The 20,146-nt window shown below is 43.1% G+C and overlaps 1 protein-coding gene across 1 annotated transcript in view; it reads right to left on the bottom strand.

Annotated features, from left to right (window-relative positions):
- LOC139229006 (unconventional myosin-Va-like) overlaps positions 1-20,146 on the bottom strand; it is a 193,154-nt gene that overhangs the window by 150,195 nt on the left and 22,813 nt on the right. The window contains exon 3 of the mRNA XM_070860669.1: positions 18,031-18,202. Within this exon, the coding sequence (XP_070716770.1) occupies positions 18,031-18,202 (172 nt within the window). The remainder of the gene's footprint in view (positions 1-18,030; positions 18,203-20,146) is intronic.

The following is a 20,146-nucleotide window of genomic DNA, read 5'->3' as shown; positions in this document are numbered from 1 at the left end:
ACTTGCACCAAGTCCCACTCACCAACCTACATTGCTTAAATGGGAGCCAATGTCTCGATTTCAAAATTCTCATCCTTGTTTTCAAATCCCTCCATGGCCTCGCCCCTCCCTATCTTGGTAATCTCCTCCACCCCCAGATCAAAATCTACTGACTCCTGCAGCATTAGTTGCCGAAAAGGGAACGATTTATTTCAGTGATTATATTTGTGAAGGTTTCTATCATGTATCCTACATGTTTACTGGTTGTACTATTACAAGGTGTGCTACCAGAGGGCACCGCAGTGGGAGACTTGTAGGTGTGCCACGCGTAGTATAAAAGGCAGGCCACCATGTGCGATCCTCACTCTGGAGTTACATTAAATGGACTAAGGTCACTACAGTTTAAGCACAACACACTACCTCGTGGAGTCATTATTAGAGCATCTGAAGACATGATAGTATCATTTCCATTCTTGCCCCACGAGTGAATTCCTCCTCCTGTCACTTTGTACTCATGGGCTCAGCTGTAGATTGAGAGAGAAGAATCCGGAAGTAAAAGAATCACCGTTCTGTGTGATCCCGGGTTCGCATTCGCACAACAGTGCGCTTCTAACTCCGTGGGGAGTACATCGCGTGGAGCTCTGCAGCTTTTTAAAGGAAGTTCTTGGTGGGGTGGGGGGAGAAAGAGAAATTGCATGAGGTAGGTGCGGCTTTACGGGAGAGGTTTTCGGTGTACACCTTAGCTTCAGGCCCATAATATAATTATATGCTAGTGTTAATCCCCACACTAGTACCAATTTACAAGATTGGCAGGAATACACCAACACGCGTCAGTGTCCTAAACAGGCACTGTGTGAGACTGCTTAAATAATTAAGTATATGCAGGTTATTTTAAGCTCTGTCCTTGCCCTTCCTTCTGTCCTCAGTGACGTTGATCATACTATAACATTTCAAAGCAAGAATTCCCACTCCCAAGTTGATAATAGGTCATAATTTTCTGTAGCAGGGCATCTACCATTGGTTCATCTTGCTCTTGCATGTTTAGGTTTTTACATTGTTTGCGTGGCAAGTTGCTGAAAGTGCGAGCTGATGACGCAGCAAGGGAAACAGGGCAAGCAATTGGGCAGCTCCTTAACCAATCAGATTGAAGGATTGTGAAATAAACAGTGCAAGGACTGAAAAGGAAGTATAAATTAGAGTGGGTGAATTCAATTTAAAATTAGATACGAGAAATAAAGTGAAGGTAAGAAAGATTGGATGCAGAGAAAAAGAGAGAAAAAGAAAGTTAAAAATGTAATTTTAAAAATGTTCAACAATCAATACCTGAAGGAATTAAATTCCTCATTTTTAAATAGAGAATTCTCAGTGCTAGAGGTTGATTGGCAATAATTAACAGTTATCACGTCGTTAAAGGGGTACATGTAATGACATGATGTAACTTTGTGGCGAGTTTAGTTCATATTCAACCATGCAAGTGCAGCAAATTCACACCAATGCATCTTGATGGTAAGGCACTGGACGAGTTATAGAAAGAGATTGCATTTATATACACCACCTTGCGCAACCTCAGCACATCCCACAGTGCTTTGCAGTCAATTAAGTACTTTTTGAAGTGCAGTCACTGTTGTAATGTAGAAAACTATCACAACACTAATCCAGTCAGCTCTGACAATAATTAACAGTGATCATTGTTCATTACTGCCAATCAACCTCTTTAAGGCTGAAAATTCACTATTGCAAGTGAGGAGTTTCATTCCTTCAGGTATTAATAGTTGTTGGAGACAATCAATTTATATTAAAAGCAAAAAAGTTAATTTTGTTCCCCCTCTCCCCACCCCACCATACCACCCACCCTCCCCATTTCCAAAATCAGTACAGGAAAAGGCTATATAATGCAAGTATGGTAATAAAGGTGATCCAAATCTCCTCACTAAATGTCATCCTTTCTTTTTTTTGAATCGGGTCTTGATCCAATTCTCTTTTGAATGTTTGAACAAAATTAATAACTCTGCAAATGCCCATTCTGTTAGTGGCTTAAAGTATTTATGTCCTCTGGTTCTTCTTATGGAAGCTCCATTTCCAAGTGGTTTTGCAAATGCATTTCTAGAGTGTGACCTCAATTTTTAAAATTGACTCAAACTACTCCAAATTTTCCATTGAAAAAAAGCTTACAACTTTGAACCGTCTTTAATGCTTTTCTCTCTATCCAAGTGATTTTATTTGTGCATAATACTCCAAATGATCCCGCTATTATTTTACAAAGTACTGGTGATTACTCAATACTGACACTGCATGTTAGAATTGACATCTTCTATTCAAATTCTGGGTCTCTATCCCCCTTCCACTCCTAAACAAGTGTTTACATTATGCATGCATTGCGCCAAAAAATCTAATATGCATTTTATGATTATCTGTTGTATTGTTTCATTGTAAAGTAAGTGTACACCGATTATCCCAATTGTTTCTACAAAATGCAGAGGTTATACATTTATGGTTTTGAATGCTAGAGGCATTAATGAGAAGTTATAGCTTCCTGTGGGACAAAGGGTAGTTTGATATGCTAATGTCACTGTCCAACACTATCCCTTGATGGCTAACTAGAGAAGTGATAATACCTCACAATCCAAAATCGTCAAAAGGTTTGGAACAGATTAATAGGTGTAGCCATTCCCTTAAATTTAATAATCCTGTGTGATGGGCATCTTTAAATTATGTTTACATAAGCAAAATACTGCAGATGCTGGAATCTGAAATAAACAGAAAATGCCAGAAATACTCAGCAGGTCAGACGACATCTATGGAGAGTGAAACAGAGTTGCCATTGACCTGAAAAGTTCTTATATCTAACTTTTTCCAGTTCTGATGAAACAAGTTTTTAAGCACGTGTAGGGACAGGGAAAGGGGGGGGGGGGGGGAGGGGAGGAAAGAACAAAAGGGAAGGTCTGATATGATGGAAGGCAGGAGAAAAGTGACACAAGAGATGATGGTGCGAGGCAAAAGGAGATGGTAATGGGACAAGTTAAGAAACAAAAGATGGGTCTAGATAGGGTGCAAATGGAGATAGCAGAATCATCAACAGCTGCCATGGGAGAGAGAAAAAAAAAAGAGAAAAAATAGGGGTAGAGGTTATGATTTGAAATTGTTGAACTCGATGTGGATGCATCCTTTATGATACCTTCTGATGTGTGTAGTGCTGTTCAACAATCTTGTACTTGATCCCTATGCAATGTAGTTGAGAAAAGGATTTATTTGTGCATTCAAGTTTTGTGACCGCATAAAAGGCTATATTGCCACTATCTGATTTGGTAACAAAATTTACATTTCTACTAGCTGAGACTTGCTAATTCTCCAATAAGGGCATGAGAGTTTAAATTAATCATCATGGATTTGAACTCCAAATCAGACATCCAGTGCTCTTGCACTGGGACACATGAACATAAGGACAGGAGTAGGCCATTTGGCCCCTCGAGCCTGCTCTGCCATTCAATAAGATCATGGCTATGATCATGGACTCAGCTCCACTTCCCTAGCCATGCCCCATAACCCTTTACTCCCTTATCACTCAAAATTCTGTCTATCTCCGCCTTAAATATATTCAATGACCCAGCCTCCACAGCTCTCTGGGGCAGAGAATTCCATAGATTTACAACCCTCAGGGAAGAAATTCCTCCTCACCTCAGTTTTAAATGGGCGGTCCCTTATTCTGAGACTACATACCCTAGTTTTAGTTTCCCCTATGAGTGGAAATATCCTCTCTGCATCCACCTTGTCAAGCCCCCTCATTATCTTGTGTTTCGATAAGATCACCTCTCATTCTTCTGAACTCCAATGAGTATAGGCCCAACCTATCTTCATAACTCAACCCCCTCATCTCCAGAATCAACCTAGTGAACCTCCTCTGAACAGCCTCCAATGCAAGTATATCCTTTCTTAAATACAGTGACCAAAACTGCACACAGTACTCTAGATGTGGCCTTACCAATACCCTATACAGTTGTAGCAGGACTTCTCTGCTTTTATACTCTATCCCCCCTTGCAATAAAGGCCAACATACCATTTGCCTTCCTGATTACTTGCTGTACCTGCATACTAACTGTGTTTCATGCACAAGGACCTCCAGGTCCCTCTGTACTGCAGCACTTTGCAATCTTTCTCCATTTAAATTATAATTTCCTTTTTGTATTTTTTCTGCCAAAGTGGATAACCCCACATTTTCCCACATTATATTCCATCTGCCAAATTTTTGTCGACTCACTTAGCCTGTCTATATCCCTCTGCAGATTGTGTGTGTGTCCCTCACAATTTCCTTTCCCACCCATCTTTATCAGCAGCAAACTTGGCTACATTACACTCAGTCCCTTCATCCAAGTCATTAATATAGATTGTAAATAGTTGAGGCCCAAGCACCGATCCCTGTGGCACCACACTAGTTACTGTTTGCCAACTGGAAAATGACCAATTTATCCCGACTCTGTTTTCTGTTAGTTAGCCAATCCTCTATCCATGCCAATATATTACCCCCAACCCCGTGAACTTTTATCTTGTGCAGTAACCTTTTATGTGTACCTTATTGATTGCCTTCTGGAAATCCAAATACACCACATTCCCTCGTATTCACCTTGCTCGTTACAACCTCAAAGAACTCCAGCAAATTTGTCAAACATGATTTCCCTTTCATAAAACCATGCTGACTCTGCTGGATTGAATTATGCTTTTCCAAATATCTTTTTACTGCTTCCTTAATAATGGACTCCAGCATTTTCCCAATGACAGATGTTAGGTTAACTGGTTTATTAGTTTCCTGCTTTCTGTCTGCCTTCTTTTTTAAATTAGGGGCGTTACATTTGCAGTTTTCCAATCCGCTGGGACCTCCCCAGAATCCAGGGAATTTTGGTAGATTACAACCAATGCATCCACTTCTTTTAAGATCCTAGGATGTAAGCCATCAGGTCATGGGGACTTGTCCACCTTTAGTTCCATTAATTTACCGAGTACTGCTTCTTTAGTGATGGCGATTGTTCCTCCCTCTCTATAGCCCCTTGATTATCCACTATTGGGATGTTTTGAGTCTCTTCTACCATGAAGACTTATACAAAATATTTGTTCAACATCTCTGCCATTTCCCATTATTCATTCCCCAGTTTCATCCTCTAAGGGACCAACATTTACTTTAGCCACTCTTCCTTTTTATGTACCTGCATAAACTCTTACTGTTTTTATATTTTGTGCTAGTTTACTTTCATAATCTATCTTCCCTCTCTATTATTGTTTTTTTTTAAAAAGTCATTCTTTGCTGGTTTTTTAAATTTTCCCAATCCTCTGGCCTCCCACTGGTCTTGGCCACAAGCCCTTGTTTTCAATTTGATACCATCCCATATTTCCTTAGTTAGCCATGGATGGTTATCCCTTCTTAGTCTTTCCTTCTCATTGGGATATATTTTTGTTGCGAGTTATGAAATATCTCCTTAAATGTACACCACTGCTCATCAACCGTCCCACACTTTAATCTATTTCCCCAGTCCACTTTAGCCAACTCTGCCTTCATACCTTTGTAGTCTCCTTTATTTAAGCTTGGGATACTGTTTTGAGATCCAACTTTCTCACTCCAACGGAATTGAAATTCAACCATGTTATGGTCACTCATTCCTAGAGGATCCTTTACTAGGAGATTGTTTATTAATCCTGACGTATTACACAGTCCCAGATCTAAGATAGCCTGCTCCCTGGTTGGTTCCACAATGTACTGTTCAAGGGAACTATCCTGGATGAACTCTATCTCAAGGCTACCCTGGCCAATTTGCTTTGTGCAATCAATATGAAGGTTAAAATCACCCATGATTATTGCCATTCCTTTTATACAAACCTCCTTTATTTCTTGATATATACTCCATCCAACAGTGTAGCTACTATTAGGGGGCCTATAGACTGTGCCCACCAGTGACTTTTTCCCCTTATTATTCCTTATCTCCACCCAAACTGATTCAACATCTTGATCTGAGACAATATCATTTCTCACTAACGCACTGATCGCATCCTTTATTAACAGTGCTACCCCACCTCCTTTTCCTTTGTGTCTGTCCTTCCAAATTGTCAAATACCCCAGAATATTTAGTTCCCAGTCCTGGCCACCTTGCAACCACATCTCTGTAATGGCCATCAGATCATACCCATTTGTATCTATTTGTGCCATCAACTCATTTATTTTGTGACAAATGCTGCATGCATTCAGATAGAGCTTTTAAATTTGTTTTTTTTTAAAAACCATTTTGATTTTTATGTTTATATATTCCGTCCCTTCCTGTCATGCTCTGGTTTTCATTTCCTCCAGTGCTACCCTGCTCTATTGCCTTCTCCTTATTCTTTAACTTGCAAAATTTTCATTCACGTGAACCCCCTCCACCCCCCCACCCCACTAATTAGTTTAAAGCCCTCTCTATAGCCCTAGTTATTTGATTCACCAGGACCCTAGTCCCAGTGGAGTCCGTTCCAACTTAACAGCTCCCTCTTACCCCAGTACTGGTGCCAGTGTCCCACACCAGTCTTTGAGCCACGTGTTTAACTCTGATCTTATTTACCCTATGCAAATTTGCTCATGGCTCAGGTAGCAATCCAGAGATTACCACCTTTGTGTGGTTCTTCTTTTTAATTTGGCCCCTAGCTGCTCATACTCCCTCAGCAGAACCTCTTTCTTTGTCTTACCCATGTCATTGGTACCCATGTGGACCACAACAATTGGGTCTTTCCCCTCCCACTCCAAGTTCCTCTCCAGCCCAGAGATGTCCTTAACTCTGGCACCGGGCGGGCAACACAGCCCTCTGGACTCTCTCCCTCGGCTGCAGAGAACCTTATTTATCCCCTTAATGATACTGTCCCCTACCAATACAACATTTCTGTTTACTCCCACCACTTGAATGTCCCCCTATAGCACAGTGCTGTGGTCAGTTTGTTCATCCTCCCTGCAGTCCCTGATCTCGTCCACACAGGGAGTAAGAGCCTCGAATCTGGAGATGCCAGATGTTTTCATAGAATACTTAATGTTTCAAAACTAATTTGCACACACAAACTATTGCCTGGATAAATAAGCATATTCCCTTCCCTTTCTCGACTTCTCTATTTCCATTTCTGGGGATAGGCTATTGACAATACGTTCGCTATCTCACTGGCTCCCACAGCTACCTGAACTACACTTCCTCCCACCCCGCTTCCTGTCGCATCTGTTGCAACAACACCAAACTAGTGCTTCCGATATGTCTTCCTTTTTCCTCAATTGGATTCCCTTCTACAATGGTTGACATGGCCCTCGACCGTGTCCATTCTATTTCCCGCACTTCTGCTCTCACCCCTTGCCCTCCCTCCCAGAACAATAGGGTTCCCTTTGTTCTCACCTTTCACCCCACCAGCCTCCACGCTCAACAGATCATCCTCCATTATTTTTGCCACCTCCAGCGGGATCCCACCATCAAACACATCATCCCCTCCCCTCTCAGCATTCCAAAAGGGACTGTTCCCTCCACAACGCCCTGATCCATTCTGCAATCACCCCCCAGTATGCCCTCCCCTTCACATGGCACCTTCCTGTGCAAATGTAGGAGATGCAACACCTGCCCTTTTACCTCCTCCCCACTGTCCAGGGCCCCAAACACTCATTTCAGGTGAAACAGCAATTTACTTGTACTTGTAATTTAGAATACTGTGTTCACTGCTCCCGATGTGGTCTCCTCTGCATTGGGGAGAGCAAATGCAGATTGGGTGACCACTTTGCAGAACACCTCCATGCAGTCTGCAAATGTGATGTGACATGACCCCACCCCCCCCCCCAGAGCTTCCATTTTAATTCTCCACTCCCACTCTGATCCCTCACACTATTCCAATGAAGCTCAACGGAAGGTAGAGGAACAGCACCTTATCTTTTGTTCAGGCACTTTGCAGTCTTCTGGACTCATCGAGTTCAATAATTTCAAGCCATAATCCCTGCCCCTATTGTTTTCTCTTTCCCACAGCAGCTGATGATTCTTCCATCCCCATTTACACCCTATCTAGACTCATCTTTTGTTTCTTAACTTGTCCCGTTGCCATCTCCTTTTGCCTTGCACCATCATCCCTTTTATTTCTTAATCTCTCCTGCCATCCACCCCATCACAGACCTTTCCTCCCCTCCCCCACCCCTACACTTGCTTAAAAACTATTACATCTCTAACTTTTTCCAGTTCTGACAAAGGTTCATCGACCTGAAACATTAACTGTTTCTCACTCCACAGATGCTGCCTCACCAGTATTTCCAGCATTTTGTGTTTTTATTTAAAATTATGTTTGATTGACAACTTGACAGTTCCATATTTCTCAAAATTCCTCTCGTTGAGAAGACGGCATTACTAACAAATTTCTTTTATAAGCTAAAACTTCCATTAACACTAGTGCATGTTCAGAAGAAGAGAAAGCATCTCAAACTTGACCCCTCAGCCCAGGAGTGAACACATTACTACTTTGGACTCAATCTTCCCCAGTGATTTGCGGCAATTTTTGGTGTAAATTAAAATATCCAAGTTTCCACAAAGTTTCTGCACCAGTGTAACTCAGTTAATTACGATTTTTTTAGGTTTTTTTTTGCGTCATAACCGGATGTCTGCCAGTTTTTCACATTTATGCAAGTTTGGCCAACTTACATTTCTCCTAGGACGCCGTATGTGACCACTCCCGAAAAACCTTCTGGGCACTTAAGAAAAACCAGTGCACATTACAAAATCGGCGCAGAAAGACGCCATTGTTTTTATACAAAGTTTTGGAGGAAGTCAAGAACACAATATGCATCATGAAGCTTAATTTTTTCAAACTTAAAACGGAGAAAATGCAAGTCTAATTCAATTCTTTAATTTTGGATTTTTTCAAAGTGCCACGCCACCAAATGTCTCCTCATTGGGCTCGTGGTGGGGTGGTACTATGCAAAAGATTGCATTGGACTCGTTGCCCCAAATGTCTTCATTGAATGCCTAGCTTCCCATTCTAAAGCAAGCCTATTGCACATGCATAGACCTCAGTGTGGTCCATACTCGGGTGTCATCCTTGGGGAGGAGAGTAGTAGTGGGAGGAGGGAGGAGAGTAGTAGTGGGAGAAGAGAGGAGAGTAGTAGTGGTAGAGAAGAGAGGAGTAGTAGTGGGGGAGGAGAGAGGAGAGTAGTAGTGGTAGAGAAGAGAGGAGTAGTAGTAGTAGTGGTAGAAGAGAGGAGAGTAGTAGTGGTAGAAGGGAGGAGAGTAGTAGTGGGAGGAGGGAGGAGAGTAGTAGTGGTAGAAGAGTAGTAGTGGTAGAAGAGTAGTAGTGGTAGAAGAGTAGTAGTGGTAGAAGAGTAGTAGTGGTAGAAGAGTAGTAGTGGTAGAAGAGTAGTAGTGGTAGAAGAGTAGTAGTGGTAGAAGAGTAGTAGTGGTAGAAGAGTAGTAGTGGTAGAAGAGTAGTAGTGGTAGAAGAGTAGTAGTGGTAGAAGAGTAGTAGTGGTAGAAGAATAGTAGTGGTAGAAGAGTAGTAGTGGTAGAAGAGTAGTAGTGGTAGAAGAGTAGTAGTGGTAGAAGAGTAGTAGTGGTAGAAGAGTAGTAGTGGTAGAAGAGTAGTAGTGGTAGAAGAGTAGTAGTGGTAGAAGAGTAGTAGTGGTAGAAGAGTAGTAGTGGTAGAAGAGTAGTAGTGGTAGAAGAGTAGTAGTGGTAGAAGAGTAGTAGTGGTAGAAGAGTAGTAGTGGTAGAAGAGTAGTAGTGGTAGAAGAGTAGTAGTGGTAGAAGAGTAGTAGTGGTAGAAGAGTAGTAGTGGTAGAAGAGTAGTAGTGGTAGAAGAGTAGTAGTGGTAGAAGAGTAGTAGTGGTAGAAGAGTAGTAGTGGTAGAAGAGTAGTAGTGGTAGAAGAGTAGTAGTGGTAGAAGAGTAGTAGTGGTAGAAGAGTAGTAGTGGTAGAAGAGTAGTAGTGGTAGAAGAGTAGTAGTGGTAGAAGAGTAGTAGTGGTAGAAGAGTAGTAGTGGTAGTAGAGTAGTAGTGGTAGTAGTAGTAGTAGTAGTAGTAGTAGTAGTAGTAGTAGTAGTAGTAGTAGTAGGAGTAGGAGTAGGAGTAGGAGGAGGAGTAGTAGTAGTAGTAGAGGAGAGTAGTAGAGAAAGAAGCTTTAACTCCTTGTACTTGTTTGAGCTTCTTGCAAAGCTTCAATTTAATTATGGGAGAAAATATTGACAATGCCATACCTCATGCAAACCTTTTGCACAATGGTGCTGCGGAGGAGACGATTGATTCAACATCATCACGAGGAACCTCAGAGCACGTAGGACAATGGGCAGGAGGCCTTATCCACATTGGGTATATCGAGACAGGCATTCATACCTGCACCCGAGGTGTTGCAGACTGCGTGAGAAGACTGCGTTTCCACAAAGAAGTTGTAACCGAGATCAGAGTTAGTAAAAGCAGACCTGCAACCTAGAAGCATCAGGAAAACTGCTTTGTCAGTTGAAGTGAAGATTACAGCTGCACTTTCATTCTATGCATTTGGATCATTCCAAGCCACAACTGGGGATGTGCATGCCATTTCTCAACATGCAACATATATCTGTATTCGGCAGGTGACTGCTGCACTATATGCCCGGAGAAATTACTACATAAAGTTCCCCGTGACCGCCGAGGCAATGCGTGAAAGGGCTGTGGGCTTCTTCAGGATTGCTGACCTCCCAAAAAGTACAGGGCTGCACTGATTGTACGCACATCTGGAGGATTCAGAGATGTACAGGAACAGAAAAGGCTTCCACTCCGTTAATGTGCAGCTCGTCTGTGATGACATGCATCGCATCATGTCAGTTGATGAGAGATACCCTTGGAGCACCCATGATGCGTTCATCCTATGCAGGAGTGATATATCTGCCATGTTTCAGCAGCAGCCGGAACAGCAGAGCTGGCTACTGGGAGACACACCTGGCTCATGACACCCCTACATGTAACCCGAACGGAAGCTAACCGGGAAAACATGTCGCACATTGCGATGCGCAGCAGAATAGAGAACGATTGGCAGCTTGAAACAGCGTTTCCGATGCCTGGACCATTCCGGACGCTACTTGCAATACTCCCGAGGTTGTCGGTCAGTTCACTGTTGTGTGCTGCATGCCTAAGTCATCATGAGGCAGCCGCAACTGGTAATAGAAGACCCACCTGAGGTGATGGTGGCTGATGAGGAGGAAGATGCAGATGACTAGGAGGAGGATGACAAGGAAGCCATGCAACTACCTGAACCCGGAGCACGACGGTGGGAGAAGGGCGGGCCATCGTATCCCTTAAATGATTGCTCGAGCCTTGCGCTAGCAGCTCATCCGTGAACGCTTTGTTGCCTGAAGGCTCAGCGACAACCATCACAAATGGACCATGTTTGGACCTGTTCCGTAATGTTGTTGATGGAACAAATAATGAAAATGATGATTCTTTACTTCAAAAAGTTGTGTTAATAATGGAAATGATTGTTATAATTTAAAATATATTTTATTCAAAAGTTTAACGCTTTTTTGTACTTAACTTAAATAAAAATATTCTTGTATCAAACTTTAAAGTTTTCAGTTAAGATCACTTAAAAACTTTAACTTGTAAATTTACATAACTTACAAAAAACTTTTAATTTGAGGACAGTTACAACAGTAACTGTCATGTATCCTACATGGCTACTGTTGGTACTATCAAAAGGTGTGCCACCAGAGGGCACAGCAGTGGGAGACTTGTATGTTACCTGTACAGGTGTGCCTGGCCTAGCATAAAAGGCAGACCACCAGGTATGATCCTCACTCTGGAGTTAGCAAATAAAGGACTAAGGTCACTACAGTTCAAGTACAACACATCGCCTCCTGGTGTCATTATCAGAGCATCCAAGGACACCACAACCACAACAACAACAACAGCAAAGAAAGGCTGCAACCATCTCTCCACCTTATTCTAAAGGCTGCCCGCTGCATTTGGTCTAGTTGATTCCACCCCTTCCTGCAGGCAGGTAGCGCAGCATTTCTCGGGTTGGTACCAAGCTTATTCTTTCGAACATCTCTGGTAATACGCACTTTTTGATGGGGATGGTGGGGGTGGAGGGGGCAGGTGGTAATGCGGAAGACCTGACTTGGGCTTCTTCAGAGGCCGGTCTGGGGATTGGAGTGAGAGTGCCAGTTGATTCTATCAATGGCCGCGGGGTCTGGGCGTGTTCCTTTATTGCAGCAGCTAACTTTGACATTCCCTCCCTCATGTGCCTTGACAGTTTTTCCATTTCTCGTGATAGTGTTGTTACTTCTCCCGACAGTCCCGATACCTCATCACCCACCCCACTGATGGTGTCCAGGAGTGATTGGGTAAGGTCAATGCTCTCCGCACTCATTGCCATCATCTGAACTACATCTGTTAGATCCTACACCTCAGGAGCTCTCCTTCCCTCCCTCACCCTCGGTGTGCCTCGCTGCATCCCACTGGAATCCCCAGCCTTGGACTGTGAGAAACCTTGGAATGTCCCAACACTCACACCACTCAGGAAAGGGCCTACCACCTCAATGGGTGGCACCTGCACCTCCTCCGTGAGCACAACAATGGGTGCTTCATCCATCCCCTCCCCCTCATGCTCAGGAAGGTGGGATTGGAAAATGTTCTCTTCAGGCTTATCCGCATAGTGGGCAGGCACGTCAAAAACGTCTTGTTCTTTTCGCGCATGCTCAGAAGGCAGGGCATTGTTTTTTCAGCCTAGACATTAGGCTCCACCCCTGAAGCTAAAGGACAGGCTGCGTGGCGCCAATTTCAAAAAATAGAGCGGGAAACTTGCAAGTTATTTTTTTTTTTGGAGTAGTCGGGGCCAAAAAACGGCATTGGGGAAAATTGAGCCCATTAAAATGACAATTAATTGGCTTCATCATAGAATCATACAGCACAGAAGATGGCCATTCAGCCCATCGTGTCTGTGCCGACTGTTTGAAAGAACTATCGAATTAGTCCCACTCCCCTGCTCCTTCCCCCATAGCCCTGCAAAATTTTCCCTGTTCAATATATCCAAATTGTATACATCCAATTTCCTCTTGAAAATTACGACTGAATTTGTTTCCATCACTTTCAGGCAGTCCATTCCAGATCATCATAACTCGCTGCATTAAAAAAAAATTCTCATCTACCCTTTTAGTTCTTTTGCCAATTACCTTAAATCTGTCTCCTCCGGTTATAAACCCTCCCACCAGTGGAATCAATTTCTCATTTATGCTCCCCTTAACCTTCTCTGTTCTTAATACAATCCCAGCTTCTGAGTGCAACTTCATTGAAATCGTGTGTGCCATCTACATTTTGTAAATAAATTCCACAACCCTTGACTGCATATCTATCCTGAACCATAATAAGTCCCATTCATCTATCACCCAATGTATTAAAACTCCCATATGGTTTTGTCCACCTCATTTTGTGTATCAAGATTTCTTCCCTCTTAACCCTTCAGTCCTCTAATACTGGTGTGATATTTTTCTCAGGCCTCATGTGCAACATCCCTCACTCTGCCCCACCAAAATCAGTGGTGGAGCCTTCAACTACTTTGCCCAAACTGCCTCGTTTCCACCTTTAATGGCTGGTGATTGGCAAGTAGTTTTTCTTTTTTAGATCAGTGAGTAACTTTTAGCACTGTTGTTGCCAATTTAATTGTATCCAAGGGTTAAGTCATGGCAGGAGAGCTGAGTCACGTGTTATGCTCCTCCTGTACTATGTGGGAAATCAGGGATGCCTTCGGTGTCCCTGACGACTACGTGTGCGGGAAGTGTATCTGCCTCCATCTACTGACGGACCGCGTTGCAGAACTGGAGCTGCGGGTGGATTTAGTCTGGAGCATGCACGATGCTGAGAATGACGTGAATAGCACTTTTAGTGAGTTGGTCTTACCGCAGGTAAAGGGTACACAGCCAGATAGGGAATGGAAGACCAACAGGAAGAGCAGTGCAAGGAAGGTAGTGCAGAGATCCATTGCAGTCATCCCCCTGCAAAACAGATACACCGCTTTGAGTACTGTTGGGGGGGGATGACTCATCAGGGGGGAGCAGCAGCCAAGTTCATGGCACCGTGGCGGGCTCTGCTGCACAGGTGGGCAGGAAAAAAAAAAAAAAGAGTGGGAGCACGATAGTGATAGGGGATTCAATTGTAAGGGGAATAGATAGGCGTTTCTGCAGCCGCAACCGAGACTCCAGGATGGTATGTTGCCTCCTTGGTGCAAGGGTCAAGGATGTCTCGGAGCGGGTGCAGGACATTCTGAAAAGGAAAGGTGAACAACCAGTTGTCGTGGTGCATATAGGTACTAATGACATAGATAAAAAATGGGATGAGGTCCTAAGAGGCGAATTTAGGGAGCTCGGAGCTAAATTTTAAAAAGTAGGACCTCAAAAGTAGTAATTTCAGGATTACTACCAATGCCACATGCTAGCCAGCGTAGGAATCGCAGGATAGCTCAGATGAATACGTGGCTTGAGGAGTGGTGCAGAAGGGAGGGATTCAAATTCTTGGGACATTGGAACCAGTTCTGGGGGAGGTGGGACCAGTACAAACCAGATGGTCTGCACCTGGACAGGACCGGAACCAATGTCCTAGGGGGAGTGTTTGCTGGTGCTGTTGCCTTGGGGGGGGGGGGGGGAAGGAGAAGTTAAACTAATGTGGCAGGGGGCTGGGAACCTATGCAGGGAGACAGAGGGAAATAAAAGGAGGCAGAAGCAAAATATAGAAAGGAGAATAGTAAAAGTGAAACCCAAGGCAAAAAACAAAAAGGGCCACAATTACAGCAAAATTCTAAAGGGGCAAAGTGTGTTAAAAAAAACAAGGCTGAAGGCTCTGTGCCTCAATGCGAGGAGTATTCGGAATTAGGTGGATGAATTAACTGCGCAGATAGCAGTTAACGGATACGATGTGATTGGCATCACGGAGACATGGCTCCAGGGGGACCAAGTCTGGGAACTCAACATCCAAAGGTATTCAGCATTTAAGAAGGATAGACAGAAAGGAAAAGGAGGCGGGGTGGCGTTGCTGGTTAAAGATGAAATCAATGCAATTGTATCTTACTGCAGTTGTACAGGGCCTTGGTGAGGCCTCACCTGGAATAGTGTGTTCAGTTTTGGTTTCCTAGTCTGAGGAAGGATGTTCTTGCTATTGAGGGAGTGCAGCGAAGGTTCACCAGACTGATTCCCGGGGTGGCTGGGCTGTCATGAGGAGAGACTGGATCAAATGGGCCTTTATTCACTGGATTTTAGAAGGATCTCATAGAAATATAAGATTCTGACGGGACTGGACAGGATAGATGCGGGAAGAATGTTCCCGATGTTGGGGAAGTCCAGAACCAGGGACATAGTCTTAGGATAAGAGGTAGGCCATTTAGGACTGAGATGAGGAGAAACTTCTTCACTCAGAGTTGTTAACCTGTGGAATTCCCTGCCCCAGAGTGTTGTTGATGCCAGTTCACTGTATATATTCAAGAGGGAGTTAGATATGGCTCTTACGGTTAAGTGGATCAAGGGGTATGGAGAGAAAGCAAGAAAGGGGTACTGAAGGAATGATCAGCCATGATCTTATTGAAAGGCGGTGCAGGCTCGAAGGGCCGAATGGCCTATTCCTGCACCTATTTTTCTATGTTTAAAAATCCTTCTCAAACCAAACGTTCAATTTGCTCACCATGGCTTGGCAAATGTTCCTTTCTCCTGGTTATATTTGCAGACTATAGATATACCCTCTGTGTAGTCACTGTATAGTTGCACAAGATGGAGACTTGTTTACCTGATGTACTATCAATAACATTTACACTGTGTATATACTATGCTGGAGGGTGCAACTGGTGGAGACCGAGGCTTCGTGCCCTGGTGGTAGGGGCTGTATAAAAGGGTAGCCACCATGCGGCTGCCTCACTCGAGTTATGAATAAAGCACCAAGGTCACTATAGTTTGAGTACAACATGGAGTCATTCATAAGCACATTACAGACATAACACTCCTGTTATATATGTAAACCTGTAAATACCTTGTTTAACCACCAGAGAGTTCCAAGGGATCCCACAATCCCTTGGGAGCACCTGTACTTAAGGAGGCCTCACAGGCTGGAGAGGCACTCTGGAGACCTGTAATAAAAGACTACGGTCACATTTTACTTTGAGCTCACAGTATCTGGTCAGACTCTCTATTCATATACAACAACTCCCATGTATTTTTTCCCTCCTCCCCCCTACAAAAGTAGCTTGGGAGGTTTTCTATCTGAAAGGCACTATATAAATGCAAATTGTTGTTGCTGCTACTACCTAGTTTCTTTGAGGACCCCAAATTATTTGGGTGGGGTGGGGTGGGTGCAATGAGGAAACGGTCGAGGAGGAGGAGTAGGACTATATGGCTTGGATGATGTAGAGTACAGATCAAAAGACAGAATGATGCTTATACAGCACCTTTTATATCCCAAAGCACTTCAAGGTTAAATGACTTGTTTTGAAATGTCAGTCATGTATGGAAAGACAGCAGCCATTTTTGCATACAGCAAGGTCCAGCAATGGCAATGTTAAACAGCTTTAGCTTTAGTGGTGTTGGCAAGGGTGGGGGTGGGGCAGTCTTCAGTGGATTGCCAGAGGAGCTGTATTTTGGATGAAACATTAAACTGATGTGTCAACTTAGATTACACGTCAGGTGTTGGAGCAGGACTTTCTTCTGACTTGCAGGTGAATGTGCTGCCATTGCGACGAGCATCTATCTGGTTTCTCTTCCAAGAAGGGAATGAACCATCGTCTAATCATGATGGGAGCTGAAGCAAGCAGTTCTAATGAACCACTTGATTAGAACCCTAGCCAGATTACTCCTACAAATGCTACAAAGTGGTAATGTTTAGCAGTCAACTTGATAAGTTTAAGATGATTTATGTGGAGATGTATCAAGAACATAGCGAGCTTGGTCAGTTTTTCCAACATTAAAAAAAATCTTCCTAAAAATGGGCAAATGTACAAACATCTTCCAGCTGGTTCTGCCATTTCCATTGCCTTTTCTTAAAATGATCAAAACTAATTGGCTGGTTCCAAGGTAGATGAAAAAGACCAAAAATATATTAAATCCAAGTTTAAAGTGATCACATTAGGGAGGTATCCAGAGGGCTGCTCGCAGCCACGAACAGTACCCAGAATAAGTCGCCACACCCTTCGGAAGGGGGGGGCGGGGGGGGGGGGAAGTCAGTGGGGACTAAGTGTTTCAGGATAAGGGATACCACAAAAAAAATGACAAACAACTACTGCACATTTTGAATTGTTATCTGATGGAGTAGAACGTCATCAAGAACAGGAAGCATGAAATCAGCAAAAGCATCCAGAGAAACGGACAAGTTCCAGATTGAACAGGAAGCAGGCAAATGTCAGAATGCAGGAAAGTGATGCTAACAGCACAGGTCTTGACCACCAGTGGGGTGGAATAGATGGAGAATTTGCTTTCTAAACAATAACATTTTAATTTTAAAAAACAGAAAAGTTATTACAACAAATGCTGCAAAAAGTAAACTGAGCACTTAGAGGTGTATAAAATTATGAGGGGCCTGGATGGAGTGGCCTATTTCCCTTTGCAGAGGGAACAACCACAGGGGGCATAGATTTAAACTAATTGGTATGATGTTTAGAGGGGTTTTGAGGGGAACTTTTTTCACCCAGAGGTCAGCATTGAGAGCCCACAGTGAAACAGGTTTTCTAAGACAACACAACCCTTCCAGTCCTCCCACTCCCAAGTCAGAGTGCTCAAGCATCAGACAAAGCCACTGCCGTCAGCACAGTTCCAATTTCCACCTGTGTAACTATAGGTGGGAATTCTTGCTAGAACAGAACAAAAATGCCTGTGTACTGTATGCACAGGCTGAAAGGGTGGGTAGAGGCAGAAACCCATATCATATTTTAAAAGTACTTGGATATGCACTTGAAGTGCCATCTCCTAACCCTTACGGACCAAGAGCTGGGAAGTGGGATTAGGCTGGATAGCTCTGTCGGCCGACGCCGACACGATGAGCCAAAATGGCCTCCTTTCATGCTATAAATTTCTATGATTCTACTTTCATATACTTACCACAATACGTATAGATATTGTTGGAGTCTAAAAACCTCACTTTCAAGTTGTGAAGCACTGCAGGTTCATGTAGGTAACTGAGAGCAGTCAAGTCATTCTCGCCCATTAAAATGTCAGGGTTCCGCAGATATGGCAATTCTTGAGTTTTTTGGTTAATGTGATGCTCGATATCCTACAGCAACAAAAAAAACCACCAATTACCCGACATGAATTTATTAGCATATACTTTTGAAAGACTCTAGATTTTCTCGACAGAGGTAGGGAAATGGGTCTATAGCTCAAGAGACAGTTCTCGGTTACTTTTTTTGATTATTTTGAGGTGATTGGAGGGATGTTAGTGAGCCATAACAGATTGGACAATCCCCTACATACCAACGGTCAGCATTGAGAGCCCACAGTGAAACAAGTTTTCCAAGACAACACAACCCTTGCAGTCCTCCCACTCCCAAGTCAGAGTGCTCAAGCATCAAACAAGGCCACTTCCGTCAGCACATTTCCAAGGCCAACAGCCCAGATTTCCACCTGTGTAACTATAGGTTGGAATTCTTGCTAGAACATTACAAAAATGCCTGTGTACTGTATGCACAGGCTGCAATTTTGGTTAGTAGCACAACGAACATGTTGACAGGAGTAGCTGACCTACCCGGGGAGGAGGGGAGGAAAAGAGAGTGAGAGCGGAGGAGAGCGAGCAAAAAGTTCGAAGCAACACTGACGAGGAAGGGGTACCCCAGTAGTGGTTAAGGATGTGGGAATGCAGGGCCAGCACAAACTCTCGGTTGGAAAGAATATTCCATCTTGAACAGTTGAGGAAGGGAGCACGGCAGGCGTGCTTAACAGAGGTGGAGAAGAAGAGTACCAGTGATGGGAACGGAGTCAGGGAGGGGGAATAGAAGGTCGTTGTAAACTGGGCAGTGGGATTTAGGTATGAGAGGATTTATATTAACTTTTGGGTAAGTGATTGTTGAAAGTCAGAATGTTTTTTTTTATTTAAAAAAAATCTAATTGTGCAATATGAAAGTGCTCAACATGGATAAGAATGCATTATTCTAAATTTAAAAATTCAACATTTTCCAAGGGGCACTCGTAAAATGCACCACCAATTGCCCACAGATTTGTGTTTTTGGAGGGGGGGAAACACAAAGAAATATACATGCCTAACCTCAAGGTACAATGTAACAACTTGCTTTCACACGTCAGCCCTTTTAAGTGGTCAGCCTAATGGGGGTATTGGCCGACTGTTGCTACTTTTCTAGTCAGATACACAAGGCCACACCCTGTGGCAAATGTACATAAATACATTGCACTCAGGTCATCCATTTTAACCATTTGGAATTTTTTAAAACAATTCTACAAATGATGATGAAACAACTAAAGACTGGGCGATACAAAAAGAGTTACTGCATTGATTTTATCGTCTCTGGAAGCTGGCTGTGCTGAGAGGGTTCATAAAAGGGAGGTGAACTTTCAAAGCAGGGCAAATCCTGTGAATAGTATAACGTGCTACAACAGTGGGATTTTTGCCACAAGTCGTAGGTTATAGCAGTAGATCGCATTTTTTTTTAAATAAAAAAATAAAAATCTTCCCGCTAAAAAAAACTAGGTTTGCTATTAAATGTTATAGTTAAGATAGTAGAAAAACATACAGCAGCCCTGGAGTCAGCTGCATTGTGGCATGCAGCCATACTACAGCTGATAACATGCAGTGCTGACAATGTCCTACTGTTGATACTCTGGCTAATCTGACAGACAAGGTTAAGTTTGTATTATCTTAAAGATGTATAATTTAATAGCTACTAATCATAACAGCGTTTTGTTGCTGCAGGAGCCCTAAATTTAATTTCTAAAGTTTTTTTGTATATATATTATGAAAAATCACCAATTCCTGCAACAATAAAAAGCTAGCAGAAGAAAGGAGATTTAAAAAAAAATGTCTGCTCAAGATAAACTGTGTATTCAAAAGGTAACAGAATCTGGAACATTAATAATGGGATCATCCACTGCATCAGTTATAGTGTGGCTATGCAAGATACAGCACTATACTCCAGCTGATCCCACTGATCAAGTTTAAGGTTTTATCAGAAACAAGTTTGTCAGCAAAGAACAAACTTGCATTTTA

The sequence above is a fragment of the Pristiophorus japonicus genome, chromosome 18 (genome assembly GCF_044704955.1).
Source record: "Pristiophorus japonicus isolate sPriJap1 chromosome 18, sPriJap1.hap1, whole genome shotgun sequence".
NCBI classification, from domain to species: Eukaryota; Metazoa; Chordata; class Chondrichthyes; family Pristiophoridae; genus Pristiophorus; species Pristiophorus japonicus.
Note: the sequence above shows the minus strand (reverse complement) of the source record. Positions and strands in the feature narration are given on the sequence as shown.